We start from the raw sequence: 19,293 nt of genomic DNA on the forward strand, positions 1-19,293 counted from the left end.
CCCCCAAACTTTCTCGTTTTAACTGCTGTAGGTTTTATTTTGAAAAGTTACCATTGGATAATCCAGGTTTTATTCCGTTTGACTTGACTGAAGCTTGTGTCCGTGTGTGTTTGCGGGAGCGTGTGTGCACGTGTGAACGCGTGTGTTTGTGTGTGTGCGTCCGAAAAGTTCCTGCAGGGGAGTGGAGAGTGGAGTAATTCCAGCTCTCTTTAAAACAACTTCTCAGCACGGATTCCGTCCTGGAGTTTGGCACCGGAGTGTCCGATCATCTCTGCTTTGTCCCGGGACACTGATGCGGAGTTCCTGCATCCCACACAGCGACAGAAACCGAGATTTTAGTGTTGCAAGGATTTATTTTTCGAAGCCAAGGAACCACGAAGGGATCGAAGAGGCTCTAGTCTGGAAAGTCTGGAAAAGTTCTGAGTTTCTGATTGTGATGGTCTTTCTGTTCATGTAAGCTGATCCTGGCCTTTTGGGCGGTCTGACTATGTTCTGTGAATTGTGTGTGGGACCTTCAGAGTGTCGGGGAGTTAACGGCTTTGTGAGAGGGCAGGCGAAAGAAGTGGCTTAATTGAGTTGGCGACAGCAGGTCACTGAGCAGTGACTGCATGTAGCCTTCTCCCTCATCAGATGTTCGGTGATGTTTAACGCGATGCGTGATTGATCATTACCTTCTAATGCTGCGAGGAAGCCTGGAAACGGTGACCACCGGCTGCGCACGCTGTGCGCACCGTGCACAAACTCACGGTCTTGTGCGTCGAGTGTAAATCGATGTGGCATCTCCCGAGAAGCGGACGGGACCGACGGGACTCATCCGAAACTGTTTAGGTTATCGTATGTTCAAGTCGAGACGCCCAGGTCTTGTACGGCGACTCTGGAGAAGCCGTGTGGTCACCGAGAGCGACGGGCGGGATGGAAGCAGACGAGGTGAAGGAGAGCGGAACGGTGAGTGGGGCAGACACTCGGGTAAGCTCCAGAGACACGAGCAACGGTCGATGACACACACCGACACGGCTCCGGGACTCACGGGGGAGGCTGGAGACCTGACAGAGGGCGCGGAGAGAGAGGACGAGGAACAGCCCGACGATGACCGGGGTGCCATGTGCGTCCCGGAGCACAGAGGCTCTCGGCGAGGACAGGAGAGCGACAGCAGGACGGTGACGTGTTGTTTGTTTGGGGAATGGGATTTCAGACCTCGGAGCTCTTACTGGGCCGCGAGTAAAGACGGAGCTGGCCCCTGTCAGTGCGCACCGAGGCGTGGGGTGCTGGAGGAGGACCTTGCGAGCACCGCTCACGCTTTTTTGAAGAGACTCAAGGAGAGGTCTCTGGACGCCTTGGTGAAGGCTGTGGAGACCAAAGGAGGGATACCCGGCGAGTGCGTTATGGTGCCGAATACTGAGCTGCGGCTCGGTGCTCATCACATCTCTCCATACTATCTCCTTTGTAAGGTGTTCCGCTGGGGCGACCTGCCGCTCTCAGCGCGACTCAAACCGCTGTGCCACTGCCAGAGCTTCGGTGCGGTGGACAGCGCAAAGGTGTGCTGCAATCCTCATCACTACAGCCGCTTATGCGGGCCAGGTAAGGACACTGACACCGGAAGATAGGGGTTGTGGAATCAGAGAACATCGATCAAACTCATTAATCAGACATCATCCCTTAGAAAAGACCATTATAAATGCCTTAAACACCGAAATATCCAACAATATATCCAACCTCGAGATTGAGTTATCTGAAACCATCACACACACCTTCACGAGGGCTCCTGGTCCCCCCCCCCCAGAATCCCCTCCAAGCTGATAGGCCTTGCAGAAAGTTAGTCTCATGCAAATAAAAAAAAGTGTATTTAATGCTATATAAAGATTGATGACCTGTATAACTACAGTATAACGAATAGCATAATATAATGGGGAATTCCAACAAATATGTATCGCTCGCCTGAGGCGTGCAGCTGAAGAAGAAAGTCAGTATTGTTAAAGTGTCGAGCATTTCTTTTCCTGCAGTTATTACAGATGAACTCATCATGCATTTGCAGGCGTCTAACTGGCTGCACTTCCAGCTGACAGTGCGAGTCTGTTTTTTCTTCTAGTGTTTTATCGTCTGTCTTACAGGTTTATGGTCTATTCATAACTCTTTTTTTTTTTTTTAAACTTTGGGCAACCATTACTTTGGTCCTTCTGCACATTCCAATTACGTTACACGCTTATTTCAATTTTCGCAAAAACTCTGGCGCTTCTCACATCATCCAAATGGAGGTCGCACTCAAGTTGCACTTAGGCTCTTTTTCCTCTGACAAGGAGGTCCTCCTCTTGTTATTTAGGTTAAGGAGTGCCGATAATATACAGTTTGCATAGTGCTGGCGCCAGACTGACTCGCTGGGTATCTGACTGACTGAGGACTCCGGCAATTACTGGCTCTGCTCTTAAAGGGGCCGCAGCCACAAACTTGTGTCCACTTTGGAGTGAAGGATTTATTCCAGCAGCAGCAGAATTATGGAGCTTTCAAAGCCGCTTTAACACAAAAGTCATAATGAGAGCTTGTATGAAAGAACGGAAAGATAATGAAGAAGTAACAGGGGGTAAAAACGAAGCAAAGGCTTTTAAAAGTGCATCAGATAAAGACGCAAATATATTGTCTAGGGTGAAATACTTAACTGGGGGTCTGATGCAATGTGACTCGTGTTGATTAAGCATATTTATTTAAAAAGCTCCAAAGGAATTCCAAGATATGAGCTGTGCAAATATTCCCCACGCTTTAAGTTTTTTCCTTGATCTAGGGTAGAAGGTATGTCGATACAAAGTGAAATTACAGACACACACAGCCTTATGAACATATTTTCCCATGAAAAATAACACAGTGTAAAGTTGATCTGCAGTGCTGCATTCAGGTCTTGCATGTGTTACCATTTGATATAACAACAGGTATGTTTAAAGACTTCCCTGAGGAGAAAATACTTTTTATGTGAGTGTAGGCTCTAGATTTTTTTCTTTTTAGGGGGGGGGGTGTGTTAACCAAAATGTCTTCAATTTTGAACTGACAGACAGAGTTCGGCATGTTACATTCTTGTGTGCCTCCTTGCATAATTGTGCATCTCGTAAAACCTCGTCGACCTCATGCATCTTTACGATATGATTAATAAAACAGTAATGAACTAACCGTGCATACTGTGCGTGGCAGTCTTCATTGAACCTTTAGTTTAACCTCGTGTTTTTTGGCTGTTCTTACAGAATCACCTCCACCTCCATACTCTCTGTCCCGTTCAGATGAACACAAGCCACTGGGTGAGTTTGGGAAAAAAAATGGCCACCACAAAACAAAGTAGGAAAGGAGTTCATTATATCTTTCATCTGAAAATACAGACTTTATTTGATATAAGACACTTGTGCTGAAAGAGACACATGATGGTGTTGTGTTATGATAAAACAGTCCCCTGTTTCATTGATCTGACAATTATGCTTTCAGATTAACGGATTGATTAATCATTTTGTGCACTGTCAAAGGAAGTCCAAGGTGTCCTATCGACAGTCTAAAAATCAGCGAAGCTTGAGCTTTAATGACGAGAAGATTTTTATTGTTTGATAAAGGATTCAAGGAGTGCTTGATTACCAAAATCATAGTTGGGGGAAAAAAAATTAACCTGGATCTCACACTTCTACTGTATGCCTTTGCTTTTTCTTACATTTCCCAGACTCATCTCTGTCTTACACTGAAACTGCGCCACCCCTCTTCTCCAATCCGCCTCTCAATATGCCAAGAGACTACACAGGTGAGTAACTTGCATAATAACTGCTGGCTTTTTTGCTTTTCCTGCAGTGCATGGTGAAGAAAGCTGATTCTGAAGAAAGGAAAAGTTCTCACAATGAAGTTTGGAAGCACAAATGGGGAAAAAGTTTTTGAGACAGGCATCCCGTCTGAATGTTTACATAAAAGCCAAATTATATTTGCTGGTGGTGTTATGTTGTGCTTTTCCCCTGTTTTCAAAGGCCGCAAAGGCAACAGAAAACTCCGCTGCATAAAGCTTCTATTGTCAGAGAGGCACGGAGGGCTCGGTGGGGGTCTGGGGTCTCGCTATCTAGATGCCACAGCAGTGTAGGCTTTCTGTCTCTCTTTCCCCTGTCTATGCTTTCTGCACAGCAAAATATTTCACTGCGACGAAGCTGCAATAAGATCCCTGTGCATACTCTCAATCCCCTTTTGCCTCTCTAACCACCCATCCCCCTCTTTCCCTCTTTCTTCCCTCAAATCCCTTCATTCCTCTCTGCAATTGAGCAGTGGAAAGAGGCTGGCACTTTGGGGGCGGGGGAGCCGAGCGGCTCTGATGAGGCGGCGATGTAGAGCTCTGTGTGTGTGCGCGGACGCGCGTGTGTGTATGCAGTAAAGGGGGAGAAGGGGCTCAGGGCTGCTTTGGACAGGAAACAGCCCCCTCTAGATGATGAAACTGGAGCTTTATTTGTTTACGTGCTGGGGTCGGGTGGAGAGGTCCTCACAGTGTTAGAAGAAACCCACAAACCTACTCGATCAAGCCTCCCCGAGCTCGCTTGTGGACGGTGTTGAAAGGTGAATGGGCAACCTATGAAGTCTGCGTAGTGTAGCCGTGGTATCGTTGACCTTTATGAGGAGTCACTGAGGATTTTCTTTTTGGAGGAGGGGGGTGTTGTGCCCAGAAGTTAACTGGAGACCTTTAGTTAAAGTTGATGTTGGAAGCAGAAGCAGTTTATTGAGTTGTTATGCGCGTTTTCCAGGGGCAGAGCCTTAGCCAGCTTTTTTAGCAATACTGAGGTCGGCAGTCCTCCCAAAGCACACGTCACCCCTCTCAGAAGAGTTTGAGCTGAAATGCGAGCAAGAAGATGCTTTAATTGCAAATAATATAAACTGTCCACCTGCATTCACCCTACAAATCAGTTTTCTGTTACACCATCATGAATGTGTAAGATTGCTTTTTGGATAGTTTTGGAGAAGTCATCCACAGTTGTTTATCAATGACTAACAGTCACTGCACACTTTCTGAGTTCAAACAATTTATCTGATTTGTGAAAGTGTACTTATTTTAGAAGACTGTGTCCCAAATCATCCACACTCGGTCAGAAGTCCATCAAATGTCAAGTTTTTGACTTTCTGAGTAATGAGTGAGGGGGAACCATCTATTGTTTGCCTGTCTATATGAATGGAAGTGTATCAGCTTCCTTACAACATGTGGTGTGTCGAATGTATAGACAAGTTAGCTTGTGTGTGTGTGTGTGTGTGTGTGTGTGTGGTCTCTGATCCCCTGCCCCCCACCCCAGCACTCTGGAGCCGAGAACCAGAGCGGAGGCCAAGAGGCATGAGTAGGAGTGAGACTTGGGTAAACAGAGGCAGCCAAGAAATCTGCATGTAGCTTTTGTTGTTAGCTCTGACAGGTTAGAGGACTCCTGTTTTGAGCTACAAGCTGGGTGAATAACAGGAAGTGAGCTGAACGCGAAGCCTACTTAAACATGTATCAGAATGAGCGTAGCTGTCACAACCTCCCCCCGAAAAAACCCCTTGATGTTGGTAAGATCTTTCAAGAGTGCAAATTAATCTCTTTTATTGTGCAGGTAATCCTTTGGCATATCATCTAAAGCTTGCAGTGTTTTTTTTAGGACAAAAACAAGCATTGGACATGTGCTTTGGCACTTTAGCATCTTTTTTCATTCCTTTAAAAACCAGCTGTGTACTCACAGCTTTAAAAAAAAAGTGCAACAGCAGGGTGTGGTCCATACATACCTTTGCCCTGGCCTCTTTTATCATTCAATCAGTTAACGTTCCCTTTAAACCACAACAAACAGATCTGCCTTGAAAAAGAGTGTTTCTGCTGGAGGTTTAGTAGACTTATATCTGCTGGGATCGTCCCCCTGTGACTCCAACGAAATGTGCTGTTCAGCTGCTTGTGTGTGTTGTGTGTGTATGACAGGGAGAGAGACAGGGAGGAATTTCTGTCTGACTCTGTGATAAGATCGTCTCAAAATACTCGCATAGGGGTTCTATCAGGGCAAACACACACACGCTTTCACCAATCACGCGATTTGTTGGAGGGGATTTTTCCTCTTTGTACCTTTAAAATCGATGTATAACTGAACAGGCCTGCTGAGTACTGTACTTGAAGGTGTGTGCTGGCTTTTCTCTGATTCTTCTGACTGTAAGTTTTTCTCTTGTAGCTTGGAATGAAATTTGCTTTTTCACGCACGGACAGTGTTGTGGCTGTCAGTTTGGAAACGTAATGAAATTTGGTCCTAATGTGGATGAGACTAATAAATGGCTTCCACTTAGCATAGCCAATGGGTCAAACTAAAAAACAAAGAGGTCTTATTAGCCTGAGCTGACATTAAAAGTTAAGGTGGTAGTGTAACCGGTCTGTTCCTGCATTGTGTCTGACACTGAAAGACCTCCAAGTAAAAAACGTGCCCACTTCAGCTCCTATAACCAAATATAAATAGGACGAGAGTTAGCTCAACCCACGCCAACTAACAAGCTAGCAAGGCTTATCTGTTCATGCTAGCATTAGCATTGCCTATACACATACGCCGCACACACGTACCACATATTCACAGCATCTAAAAAAGACAGGCGTAATTATGACAATAATGAACCAAAAACACACAATCAGAAACATCAGGGTGGATAAAAATATAATTAGTGTTGGAAAAGAAATGAAACTGACCTCTCCCACAGGGGAATCGAAGAAAAGGGGAAAAGCCCAAAGGGGTACCCCAAATTTATAGGGTTGCACCAAAGAAGAAGAAAAGGAGAAGAATAATGAAGATAACTACAGGCTTGGAGGTCCTAAAAGTCAGATGTACCAGGAACAGTTTGGGGTTTCGAACACATTTTATGTAATTATAACAATATGTAATTTATGACCCGGTTACATTAGCACATTTGTGTCAGCTGTACAGGTTAGCTTCTACAAGCCGTAGCTGTGTTCTAAAGTTTGATATGGAGGAATTTAGTATTGACAGCATCTGCACAGAAATGTTAGAGTCTTTTCTGATATCAGGGAAAAAATATTGTTTGATTTCTAACAATAATAGACTTGGTACCAGATGGTTACCTGCTTTGGTATAGTTGGCTGAACAGATTCATGGTTTCTTAGAGCAGTGCTCATTGGTTTCATAGGCAAAATGAGCGGCCAATCAAAAACAGCTATCAAAATTTAAACGTATAACTTATTTGAATTACTGTAGCAGTTAAAAAAACACATTTTTTTGAAAGGTCTCGATAACAGAGGGCTGATTGTACATTATTGTCGTAATCTTCGCTGTTGTATGTGAGAACCCTGGGCAATGAGTTCTGTTTGTGGTTTGTTTAAAAGTGCTGATTTCACAATGCATCCATCCTTTTCTTGTAAAACTGGAAAACAATAAATCTATCTGAGGGGGGAAGCAGTTAAACGTATACTCCCAAACTAATGTAGTACATCTAGAAACAAAGACCTACACTTGATGGTGTTGCAAATTAGTTGGAACACATTTGTTGTCTGGCTTTAGTTTAAAAACAAAAATAAAATGTGCTCCTGCACTGTATGTAAGTCTTTTGTAAACTCTAATGTAGTAACGCTGTACAAAGAGTTTCATTTTTCTCGCCAAAGGTAAATGCATCTGATTAAATTTAATTCATGGTGTAATATAATTGTATAACTATGATAATCCCAACACTAGTTGCAGATTTCCATACATCGAATAACAACTTGCAAACCTGCTTTTTAAATACTGAGAAAGGCAATAAATAGAGAGCTGAGTGTAGCTTCTCCGGCGTCAATCAGCTGTCAGGATGTGCCATTTACTGGATAAAAACAGAGCTAAGTGACATTCCCATCCAAACACGAATCAGATGACATCAAGACAGTTTCTGGCCATCATGTTAAAACTCGCAGTGTAACAACATGCTAACTGTTACCATGTTGACTCTAGCACATAAACTCTAGCATTTGGTGTTAGCAGCTAATTCTGATGCATTAAAGTCATGCAGAATTGCAGAATGAGGTTTCATATTATTAATAAGCGGTCCCCTGTCATCACACCATCACATAGCCAAAAAAACTAAGGATTTTATAGGTGTAGCTCATTTGTAAAACCTTTATTAGTAAGCTAAAATACAAACAAATGTATTTTTCCTCCCCACTGTCGCCAAGTGCTTGGTCAGAGGAGACTGTTTGATTGTTGGGTTTTTCTCTGTCTTATTGTAGAGTCTTTACCCTACAATATGACGTACCTTAAGGAGACTGTTGGTGTGATTTTGTGCTATATAGATACAATTGAATTGAAATTAACTGAATTTGCGATTATCTCAATTCTCATAATTTTATTTAGGCTGACTGTTGTCGACTCTTTCTTTAGTTTATTTCGTGCTGCTTCACGCGCATGTTTAAACACTGTGTGCAGATGCATCTTACTCACATTTTCAGCCGTAACATAAAATGTATCAGAAAATGTAAAAACTTACATTCAGCCTTGGGATAAATGTTATATTTTTGGCATAGATGTTGTGTTTCAGCTGCTTTCTTGTCCTCCTGGTGTGTAATGAGTATAACAAGCTTGTTTTACTAGCATTTCAGTGAGCACTGTGTATGTTACTCACCACATTGTCAAGTGTGCCATATGCAGATTCATGTACATTTGACGGAACTGAGAGTGTAGCTAAACAGTGCCAAGAGTTTGTAAATTCTTTGCCATCTTTCACCATATGACATTCTTGTGCATGTCAAACATTTGCTCGTCTTCTTGTCATTAGCCCCTGGCTTTTGAACATGTGGAAACAAGTAAGGCAATGATACTTAGAGGACATTAGTATGGCCTGGATGAAATGAGGTAAGACAAGAGGACTGGTCCCTTTTTGCCCTCAGTAATCATATTTTGGGGGCTTGTTTGGTTAAGCAGAGCGAGGTATCAGCCAAACATCCTGTCTCAAAGCCCTGTCTGCACTCACAGCAGCATTAACCCCATGAATTGGCCCTTTGACTGATGTGGCACGGCCTAGGAATGTTGGGAAATTGGGAAGGTGAGGGGGAGCGGGGTCTCCGAGTAAAAGGAGTAGGTGGGGGATAAGGGGAGGAGGGGGTCTGACTCTTGGGAGTGACATGTGATACATGTTTGAACATATCGCCGTTAATACTTAAGAAACGTGGAGTGGAACTGACATTCTTGGAAGTTTGGAAGCAGGCAGTTTTAAGAGTTTTGACGGTGCTCCCATGCTACGTTTAGCTCAGAAGGTTTTGGGGAATTCGCCCACCAAAGCGATGCTGCTCTCAAATAAAGGCTTTACTCTCAGAAGTAGAATATTAAATTAGATACCTAGATTAAACAAAACAAAAAATGTTATCACTCTCAGATGCTTGATAAATTGTTCAAAGACACAAAATAAACACCCGCATTCTGCCGTGTCTGGTGAGAATCCCTCTGCCGCCGCCTGAATGGGTCCTCCCGGTGACCTGAATCTCCAGTCTGTTTGCTGGCACGCGTACAGCACTTGCTCCTATGCCTGACTGAGACACATTAGACTATGGAATTCAACATCAAGTGCCGGCCCATTAACCATTTGCCATTTCCTCAAATATTTTCCACTGCGCCTCTTTTTCACTACAAGCAGCCGCATGGGTGAGGACGCAGCACACAACTCGCTCAGTTTATTGTGTTTGTGACCTTTTTTTTTTCTTTTTTTTAAACACATTTTGGACTGAATGCCATGTTATTACAGCCCTGCTCCCAGAGAAAATACAGCAGTGAAGGGAATATCTGGAAGAGCTGACAAGTTCTGGATGTGGCATTTCTCTCAGTTGGAGAGCACCATTATTAAACTTTTCATGGTTTTTATTTTGCAGTTTAATTCTGCAGTGCTCTTCCTATAACTTTGCCCTTTTGTGGCTTAAACCAAAGCACAGACCAGGTTAACACATGAAAGAAAAGTAACAAATAAGAGTAAAGTTAGATTTCAGATTTTTCAGGATATCAAACAAATCTTAAAAAGCAACAGAAAAAAAAATATACATATATATATCAAATCAAATCAAATCACTTTTTATTGTCACATCACATGTGCAGGTACATTGGTACAGCACGTGCGAGTGAAATTCTTGTGTGTATATATATATATATATATATATATATAAAGGGCTATAAAGGGTTAATGCTTTGTATAGATGGACTTTCTGATAGCAGACCCAGAACATGTCAGCCACACTTACCAAACCCTCCAGGTTCCCTTATTTTATTTCCCTATAGAAAAAAAATAGAGGGGTTTAATACTTTCCAACTTTTAAAAAAGATTTCATTTCTTCTGGCTCTGTCTCAAATGTAATCAAAAGCTGTAAAATCTGTACTCACTGAGTGTCCGAAGCTCTAGTTTTGACACGTCACGTGCATCACATCGCCCCAAGATGCCCCCCAAAAGCAGCCAACATGAATTATAGCGTATGTGAGTATCTGAGGTCCCTGCGCCTAGAATAGATTGCTTGAGCGGGTTGTGTTTTCTTGATTTTCTTTTTCATTATGATAGATGCGGCAGTAGTGTGCATATGTTTAAACGCCGCGTGCAGATCCATCTCGCAGACATTTCTAAATGAAGCAAAGTGAATCAGCAGGCTTCCAAGTTCATACACTAAGAAGACGTTACATATTTGTAGCCATCCTGGTGATTAAGCAAAGGTTGTTGTTGTTTCATTGTTCACAAAAACCTTTTCTCCTCTCTTTCATTATCTCTTCTGCTCTTGCCCCCTTCCTGCCCTTACTGAAGATCCACCTCTGCTGTTGCTTCTCCACAGTTCTTCTGCTTGCTTTTTGCTCTCGTAGTCTTGCTCTCCTCTCTTTCGGCCCATGTTGTCAGGCAATCACAATTTAAAATAAGGTTTAAATTACAGGACTGGCTGTGGCTTTCCGTTGTTCCCTCAGAGTTTTTGCCAACTCGCAATTTGGCTTTTAATGGAATCCTGCCATGCTGCTGAACCTAAAGATTCTTTGCAGATGTCGACAGACTCTGACTGTATGAAATGTAAGAAACTGTCGGCAGCACCGTGAGCTCCAAAGGCAACCCTGAGCTAAGACGCACGTTAATTAATATTTGTAGGTATTTTCAGGACTTGTAGCCGCCTGTTCACCCCGCTTTGGAAATCACTTTTGACAGCATTTGTCATCATTTGATTTTGATGACCGAATGACGAGAAATAGTAAATGTGCTCTTGCACGCGTCGCCCTCCGCTAAACGACTGCAGGCCCTCGTGTCACCTCGCTTTCGGTCCACACTCCCGCGTGCACGTCTGAGCTGGAGTTTCACATTCTGATAATTCTCCCAAATTACATTTTAGTGGAATTCCATAACTAATTCTTCATAGTGGAACAAATGGATCTATTCCACCAATAAACGCGTGTAATTATGTTGTGAGGAGTGAAGGCCATATAGTCGGACCACGTGAGGCTCAATGAGAGACTTGTCAACTTGACCCCTGTGACTGGCTGAGGGGAGGGTGGGTGGGGGGGAGGAAGTGTTGAGGAAGAGGGCCTGTCCAGGAATGTGTTGGGAGGGGAGAGTTGTCAACTACCGAGCTCTGAAGCAGCCCTGCGTCTGCTTTTCGTGCCTCCGTTCAGACGTTAATCATCTTTCTTTGAGTCATTTGTGCACTTTAAACTATGCATTGTCTTAAGCAAGCCAGATTTAAGACTCTAAATCTTTAGTGGTGATGATACCTGCGTATGTATCTCTGGTGGCTCTGTAGGTGCACGCACAGTTGCATGTATAGGAGAAGCACAATGAGAATAAAAAGGTAAAAACTGACCACAGATGAGATCATCTTGCAAAGCCAACTGTGTGCAAGCCAAATGCAGTGCAAGCATTTACTTTCACAATTTTTTTTTTTATGGCCAAGGTGATGGCATAAACGCGACAGTGGAGTTGTCCAGGATGCGAGTTGTATGCAAAACCTGAGACATTCCTTGGCTCGAGTTGTTTGGCACTTTGAAGTAGCAGCAGAAATGCAGGAAGCTCGTTACTTTCGCTCTTCCTTTCTAAACCGCCTCCGAGCACTTCTCCCAAGGAATTTTACAGGGACACACTGTAACTTTACTTCAGCTCAGTCGGGTCGGTCCAAAGGACGTCTCCAGCTGGCGAGGCCAGGTTTGTGTCTCTTGTGCCGTTAAACACAAGACATCTCCAGTCACACACCGCTCCATCACAGAGATCCACTTCACAATGGAAAAAAAAAAGAGGGAGAAGGAATGAGTGTGTGTGTGCAGGAATGCGTGTTTGTGCGCGTGTGTGAGCAAGAGCCCCACTGTGTTCGACTGTAAAGGCCACGTCTGGCGATAAGGCAGCCCGCTGATGGTAGAGATAGTCGAGACGCCAGCTTAAATGTGGCTTGCTGGATTGAAGTTTTTTCCCTGTAATGATAGTTGTCTCAAACAACATAGAATCTACCATTTGTAGGCAGGGAGGGGTGTCTCTCTCTCTTTCTCCCTCTCACTTTTTCTCTGTTTTTCCCCACCTTATTTGATTTTATTTCTACTCTTTTAGGATCTTTGGCATTAAGTTGAATCAAAACAAAGCATTTTAAAGGCGACCGACGATGGTCAGTAGATAAATTCTATCCTCCCTTCTCGTCCCTCTGTCCCCTTCACACTCCCTCCTCATCCCTGCCCGCCCCCTTCCCAACCCACCCACTTCTTTCAGCACAGTGGAAGAGTCTAATAACTGGAGGGGAATCTAATCCTTGGCACTGGATGAAAGACGAGGGTCTCCCTCCCTCCCTCTCTTTCTCACAGTCTCTTTCTCTCTCTTCATTTTTTCCTTGGATGCTGGTTATGCTTGGCAGGTTCTCGCTCCCTCTCGTTCCCCCGCTCCCTCTTTCAGTCTACCCAGTCTCCCTTTTCCTCTGTCTCTCTCTTTTTTACTCCTCTGCTTCCCGTCTTTTCCTGCACAGCTTTATTCCTCTCTTCTCTCCAGGTTACAGTTTGGAGGAGGAAGCCTCCACTGTTCAGACTGGAGTAAGAGAAAACAAAGCAGGAAGTTTGGAGGAAGTTAAAGTAGCTTTACAGCTATAGACATGTAAACAGCCAGCTTATTAGCGTGTTTGCTTCACATATGCAAGACCCAAAATATGTTCATAACCAGTTAAGCTTTTATGCATCATTTTGTCTGCTGAGGGAGCGTCACATCATATTCCCAACATTGTTACAGGAGGGAAAACAGAGAGATGCGGAAATGTGAGATAAAAGATGAGTGCTGGCATCCTCGTTTGAAGTCCAGGTTTAACAATCTGTGAGCATCCGGCAGGAAACTGACTGTCTGACCTCTGAACTTTGATTGCCACTGCCTTTTACTTTGTTTGTGCAGTAAAGTTGCAGCTTGTTGTCGTGTATATTCCCACCTTTGTTCAACCCCTAAAGTTCAGTGGGCGTCTCGGTGAGATTGGCACTAAGAGACAGCGATTTTGAAATGAAATAACAAAGGCTACTTATCTAATTGGTAAACAGGGCTGTTAAATAGAGGTTGGCTTAAATGCTTGCAGGACTTTGTAATTGCTGCCAGCCCACGTACAGATGCGGGCATGCATGCACACCAACAAAGTCCCACAGACACACACAGCTTTTTGACTTCCTCCAGTTGAATATAAACATGCTGATAACCTCCAGCTTCAACCCCTCTTTAAAAATTCCATTGAAGAAGTCAGTTGCCCTCCTCCTCCTCCCTCCCTCCTTCATCGTTCTCACACAAGCTGGTTACACCTTTACTTGGATGATAGCCAGGCCGAGCGTGATGACACCGAGGACTCTGCCAGAAACATTAAACATGCCTCGCTGTCAAAATGCTGGTGGAAATTTTGATCTAGTGTTTTGAACTTTACAGCAGGTCAGTCATTCTTAAATTTAATAAAGTCTGCACAAGCACACTTCAGGCGTGCATGAGACCATAAATAAAGAGAGCAGGAGGAGATCTAAATTCTTATGAGTGCTCATGTCTTCTAGCTGCTGCCTCTTATGTTTCTATTTCCAATATACTATCCAGCTATGAATACTGAGGGTGTCTGAAACATAAAAAAGCCAGCCTTTAAAACCATATTATTTGCCCCATCATTCATCATATGATTGAAATTAAAGTGTGCCGTGCCTTTTGAAAGAAAACCTTAAAAGTTCCAGTTTGTTTTAAGTCTTCTTTGGGAATTAAGTTGATCGTGAGCTCATAAAGTCTCCCTGTGTTTCCCCAGACATGTTTGCGTTGCCTTATTACAGGGAAGAGCATGGCTTGTAAAAGTGTGTGTTTGTGTGTGCGTGAGCGAGCCACGAAGAGATAGAGTGGGAGAAAGAGAGCGATCCTAGCTAGCCGTGCAGCCCGCTCTCTTATTGGAGAGCTGTAAAAACTGCAGTCCGCAGGAGTTGCCAGCCTGGAATTCACTAATGACACACGTGGGCCTCAGATGAGAAGTGCAATTTTGTGTGTGTGTGTTACAGTCATACTGTTTGGATCAGAGGGCTCAATTTGTGTGCGTACGTGGGCATGTGTGAGGCCCTGTCTCATCATTTTCTGTGTGTGTTTGTGCTCGTGTGCAACCACTCACATCTCTTCTACATTTACCAACCCTTCTTCTCTGAAACCCCTGAAATGAAAATGGCCGGGGCATAAACACAAAAAAGATCTCGGCCCTCGTTTCACTTTCTTCTTTTAAAGCAACCCGCCATTGGGAGAAAGGCTGCCGCCATTTTGGCCCCTGGTAAATGAAGTCGAGGGTTTTTTCGCTGGAATATGAAAGGAATGGGGCCACAGGCACATGGGTCTTTAAATCTTCTGTGTCAATAGAGTCTCTGGAGCAAAATAATGGCATCACTCTGTGTGGGAGTTAATGTGAGCTGATAGCATGAGGGCTGGGGGGTCAAGGGTTCATGGGCTTGCGCTAGGTTGACAGAGAGCTGAATGCTTTCCACCCCAGACACCCCGCTCTAAAACCTCCTCTTTAACTCCGGGCCTGAAAGCGGCTTGCAGAGGGTGACGGTGAGGAGATGTCAGTGGAGTTAACAGTTTTAACCCCCTTTTCAAAATACTGCAACCGGTGATTAACTAAAGGGAAGAGCATGCATCCATGCAGCTGAATGGGTATAAAAATGATGTGAATCATTTACAGCATCGAGGATTGGGACATTTTGCTTATCATTTATCAGGGGAGGGAGACCGTGGTCAACACTCATGTCCATGTGTTCTTTTTTTAAATTGTTTTTAGATATTGTTACAAAAGAGGAAACAATCCAAGAGATGCATTTAGGACATCCAGAGAATGCTAATTTTACATGAAAGACAAACTAGAAACAAAATAACAGCATTCAAGGAAGCACAAGGAATTTGAGATGGTCCCCTCTATCATCACGGTCCTTCCTCTAGAGCTCAGTCAAAGCAAATAAATGATCTATAGTACTGAGATGTGGTAACTTAGGTAAGCCCCTTTTAACCGTATGCTGTAACCATTCACGCCATTCAGCCATTGCGGGCTGCATTGACCCGAAGTGTGGTAACATTTCTCGGGAAGTTGCATCGTGAGTTACAATGTAGATTTCCAGAAGAAGTCCAATCTAATGAACTGTGGGTGCATTTTCACACATCAAACTGTGCTAAAATAAAGCCTTTCTCCACTTCCTAGAAAGTGATTTCCTGCTTTCAAAACAGGCATGTTTTCTGTGGCCGCGTGAAACCTGCTGTAGTTTTGTTAGTCTGATATATTTTGAGTGAAAAGGTTGTACTTAAACAAGATTTTAACACACAGGGTTCACACAAATTGACGACCATCAACTTAAAAAGTGAAGTAGATCGACTGATAGCTACTTCCCATTATTCCTTTTATTGATGAGTCAGAACAGTCAGGGATAGCAATATAAAGATCCATTTATGATGTTCTGATGTTGTTTACTTGTGCTTAGCAGCTAAAATGTCTTTTATATCATCTCACACTGATAGAAAAATTAAATACACTTTACTGCTACGACCATTACCTCATCCACTTCCTTTCCTTTTCTCTTCAGACACTGGTACCTCCATCGGCTCGGTGACCTCTGGCGGACATCGCTCTCACTGGTGTAGTGTTGCTTACTGGGAGCAGCGCACACGCGTGGGTCGCCTTTATCCAGCCTACGAGCCCTCACTCAGCATCTTCTATGACCTACCTCAGGGCACTGGCCTCTGTCTTAGCCAACTCCAAGCCAACGCCTACCATAGCCGGCGTGACGACCCAGGGAGCCACAGCTTGTTAGGTCATCACGGACATCACAGGCACGGAGGGAGCAGCAGCAGCAGTGTGCAGCAGATACGCAGTAAAATTGGTTTCGGCATCGTTCTGAGTCGCGAGCCGGACGGAGTTTGGGTGTACAATCGCAGCCAGCACCCGGTGTTTGTTCACTCGCCCACTCTGGACCCGCCCAGTGCTCGAGGGCTAAACGTGAAGAGGGTGATGCCGGGCTTTTCTCTCAAGGTGTTCGATTATGAGTGCTCCAGCTGGATGGCAGAGCACAGCGTCAAGCCCGAGAGCCAGGAGGGGCCCTGGGACCCCCACAGTGTTCGCATCAGTTTTGCAAAAGGATGGGGGCCCTGCTACTCCAGACAGTTCATCACTTCCTGCCCCTGCTGGCTGGAGGTGCTGCTCAATAACCACAGATAGCACGCGCACACACGCTCATAGACTCACAGGAAGCGTCCTGATCCAGTATCCTAATTGTAATCTACCTAGATTTAATATAAAATTTATATATTATATAAAATATATTATACTTGTAAATATTTGAGTCATTTTTACAATGCAATTATTTATGTATAGTGTAATGTGTACATGAACAAAATAAAAAGGAACAAGAATATGCACTTTTGCCTCTATATATACATTACAGATTCTCAGCGTTGTTTCGCAAACATAAATATGAAACTCTCATGATTTAGCAATTCCATTGAAAAGTATGCCACACACACATTGTCAATAAAGTCTTTGTATGAAGTGAATGTTTCCGTCATGTTCTTGAGTGCTTGTACCTGAGCTTTGGCTGCCTTGCTTGACTTGTATGCACATGCAGGTTTATAACATTGTCATTAATAGGATCCATTAAAGGTGAGTAACTCATTCCTGAGAAAGGTTGTTAATGTTTGAACTCAACAACCAAACAAGCACGCCTCTTCCTTCAGTGCAATAGACTTTACATAAAAGATGCACAGAGCCACTGAAACACCATCGACTGGTAAGTAAAATTCTGTCTTGAAGCCTCTGAGCTTGTTAGTCATTGTCATTTCCATCTTGGTGTTTTGAATTGAGGTCTGATGAAGGTGCTGTGGACCTGACCTTCATACTGAGGACACGCCACACTCAGACGATGTGAACTGTTAACTACAAGGTAGCCCAACCTAATGCACACCCTGCTTTGGCATGAGGTCATTATCCCATAGACTTCAATACCATCAGACTTCTCTGCGGAGCCATGGTAGTCCTCCACCCCCTGTTGAATATTAGAAACAATTGACATTTAAGAGACTTCCACATCAGCTTCTGTCTTCACGCGATGGTAAGTAACTCATCAAAAGGTCTTGCCCTCAAAACCACAGGTCGGCTTCCTGCATACATTTCAAGTGATGCTAAAAACTCAGCAAGCTAACAATGGAGAAACATTCCAGGTTTGTAGTTTCTTATTTTCATGGAGGAAGCTGAACACATACAATGTAATCATACTAATAATGTAAGTATGCACAAACACAATAGAGAAGTGCGCTGAGAAGAAAAAGGGGACTATTAATAAATTTATAAGCATACCAGATAAACCTTATATAAGTTATAGTTTTTTGGAGGCAACGATTTTGCATAGCTTTTTTTAAGTTCTGGGAACTAATTAGATTTTACAGTGGCAGATATTTCGTCTGTTTTTTTGTTTGTGTTTAACCAGAACAGAACAGATAGTTCACACTCCCAAAAAGTTGATTCTGGACCACTGATCAATTCAGTGATCTTTGATCAGTGTTGCTGATCAATGGTCATGAAAATTTGCATATTAATGATCAAGAAACTGATCTCACAGCACGTTGTTCGCCAGTGGGCTGGTTTCAGTCATTCTGTAAATGTACTGTTTATAGGATTGGGGAAACCTGCAGTCAGCTGAGACTGAAGAAGTCACTTGGATGAGTGACGAAACGTTTCTCCCCCTGAAAGCGTTACATCCAGATCAACTTTTGGGATTTCCTTACCTGGATGATTGAGCATGCATCAAGACAGATACGTACCCACTCCAATGATTGGTGATTTGTACTGTATGTCTGATCTTTTAGCTGCAGTGGTTTAAAACTCCATTCATTTGTCAGCAGATATTATATTTTGTCCAGATTATAAATGTCTTGAAAACTTGACTTATCTTAGCATGGTGTGCAGTGTGTCCTTAAAAACTTACAGAAACTGGACAAGTGGAGGACAAAAGAAGAAGTGGCCTAAAAACAGCAGATGAACAGTAACTGTTGTGTCCAACCAGGGAAAAATCCAGCAAAAACTTGACACAGGACCTCATAGATACAAATGAATACAAATCTAAAATGACTGGTTCATTTCATCACCAATATGTGCAAAGGAGGTCAGGAGAGAGGTACAACAGTGAGCGTACAGCCATCTGAAAAACACTGTGGAGGCTCTGTCATTTCAGCCAGTGGTATTGGGGACCTTTTGAAAGTTGATGGAATCATGAAGGGACCCCAAACGCACCGCCAATGCAGTAAAAGCGAACCTGGATAGAAAAACACACAGAGGAACACTATGAGTCATGGACTGGCCTCCCCAGAGCTGGACCTCAAGATTATTGAAGCAGTGTGGGATCATCTTGACAGAGAACAGAACAAAAGGCAGAAACATCCAAAGAAGAGCTTTGAATGTCCTTCAAGAAACACGAGAACTGTTCCTGAATAAATGTTACTTATACACTGTATTTCCAGTTATGTTGGCAAATGTTTTAATAAATTGCCCATTTTCCTTTAAAAATGTAAAGAAATGAGCAGTGGCTCAAGACTTTGGCAGAGCAATGTAAATACAGTTGCTTTGTGGTAGTATGGAAAATCCACCAAACCTTTATTCAAGTAACTCTAGGCTCTAGTTGCTGTAGATCATGCAGAGACATGTGAACCAACTCCATTTGCTAAAGAGATGGTAAATGATGTAAAAAGCTGGTGGATCAATGTACCTCGGGTCATTGTAACCATACTGAACTGCTTGTTTTGTTATGTCTCCACGCGTACATACAGTCCCATTACACATACGCAACATGTTCTTTAAAAATGCATTCAGACTGTGTAAATCATATC

The 19,293-nt window shown here is 43.4% G+C and overlaps 1 protein-coding gene across 1 annotated transcript; it reads left to right on the top strand.

Annotated features, from left to right (window-relative positions):
- Positions 1-113: 113 nt before the first annotated feature.
- LOC102306970 (mothers against decapentaplegic homolog 6) lies at positions 114-18,779 on the top strand. Its single transcript, XM_005939163.3, has 4 exons — positions 114-1,578; positions 3,225-3,278; positions 3,686-3,763; positions 16,002-18,779. Exons 1-4 carry the CDS (start codon positions 837-839, stop codon positions 16,631-16,633), a joined length of 1,506 nt encoding a protein of 501 aa, XP_005939225.1. The 5' UTR covers positions 114-836; the 3' UTR covers positions 16,634-18,779.
- Positions 18,780-19,293: the final 514 nt, after the last annotated feature.

This window comes from Haplochromis burtoni, unplaced genomic scaffold (assembly GCF_018398535.1).
Source record: "Haplochromis burtoni strain Fernald_Lab_line unplaced genomic scaffold, NCSU_Asbu1 Contig_263, whole genome shotgun sequence".
Classification (NCBI taxonomy): Eukaryota; Metazoa; Chordata; class Actinopteri; order Cichliformes; family Cichlidae; genus Haplochromis; species Haplochromis burtoni.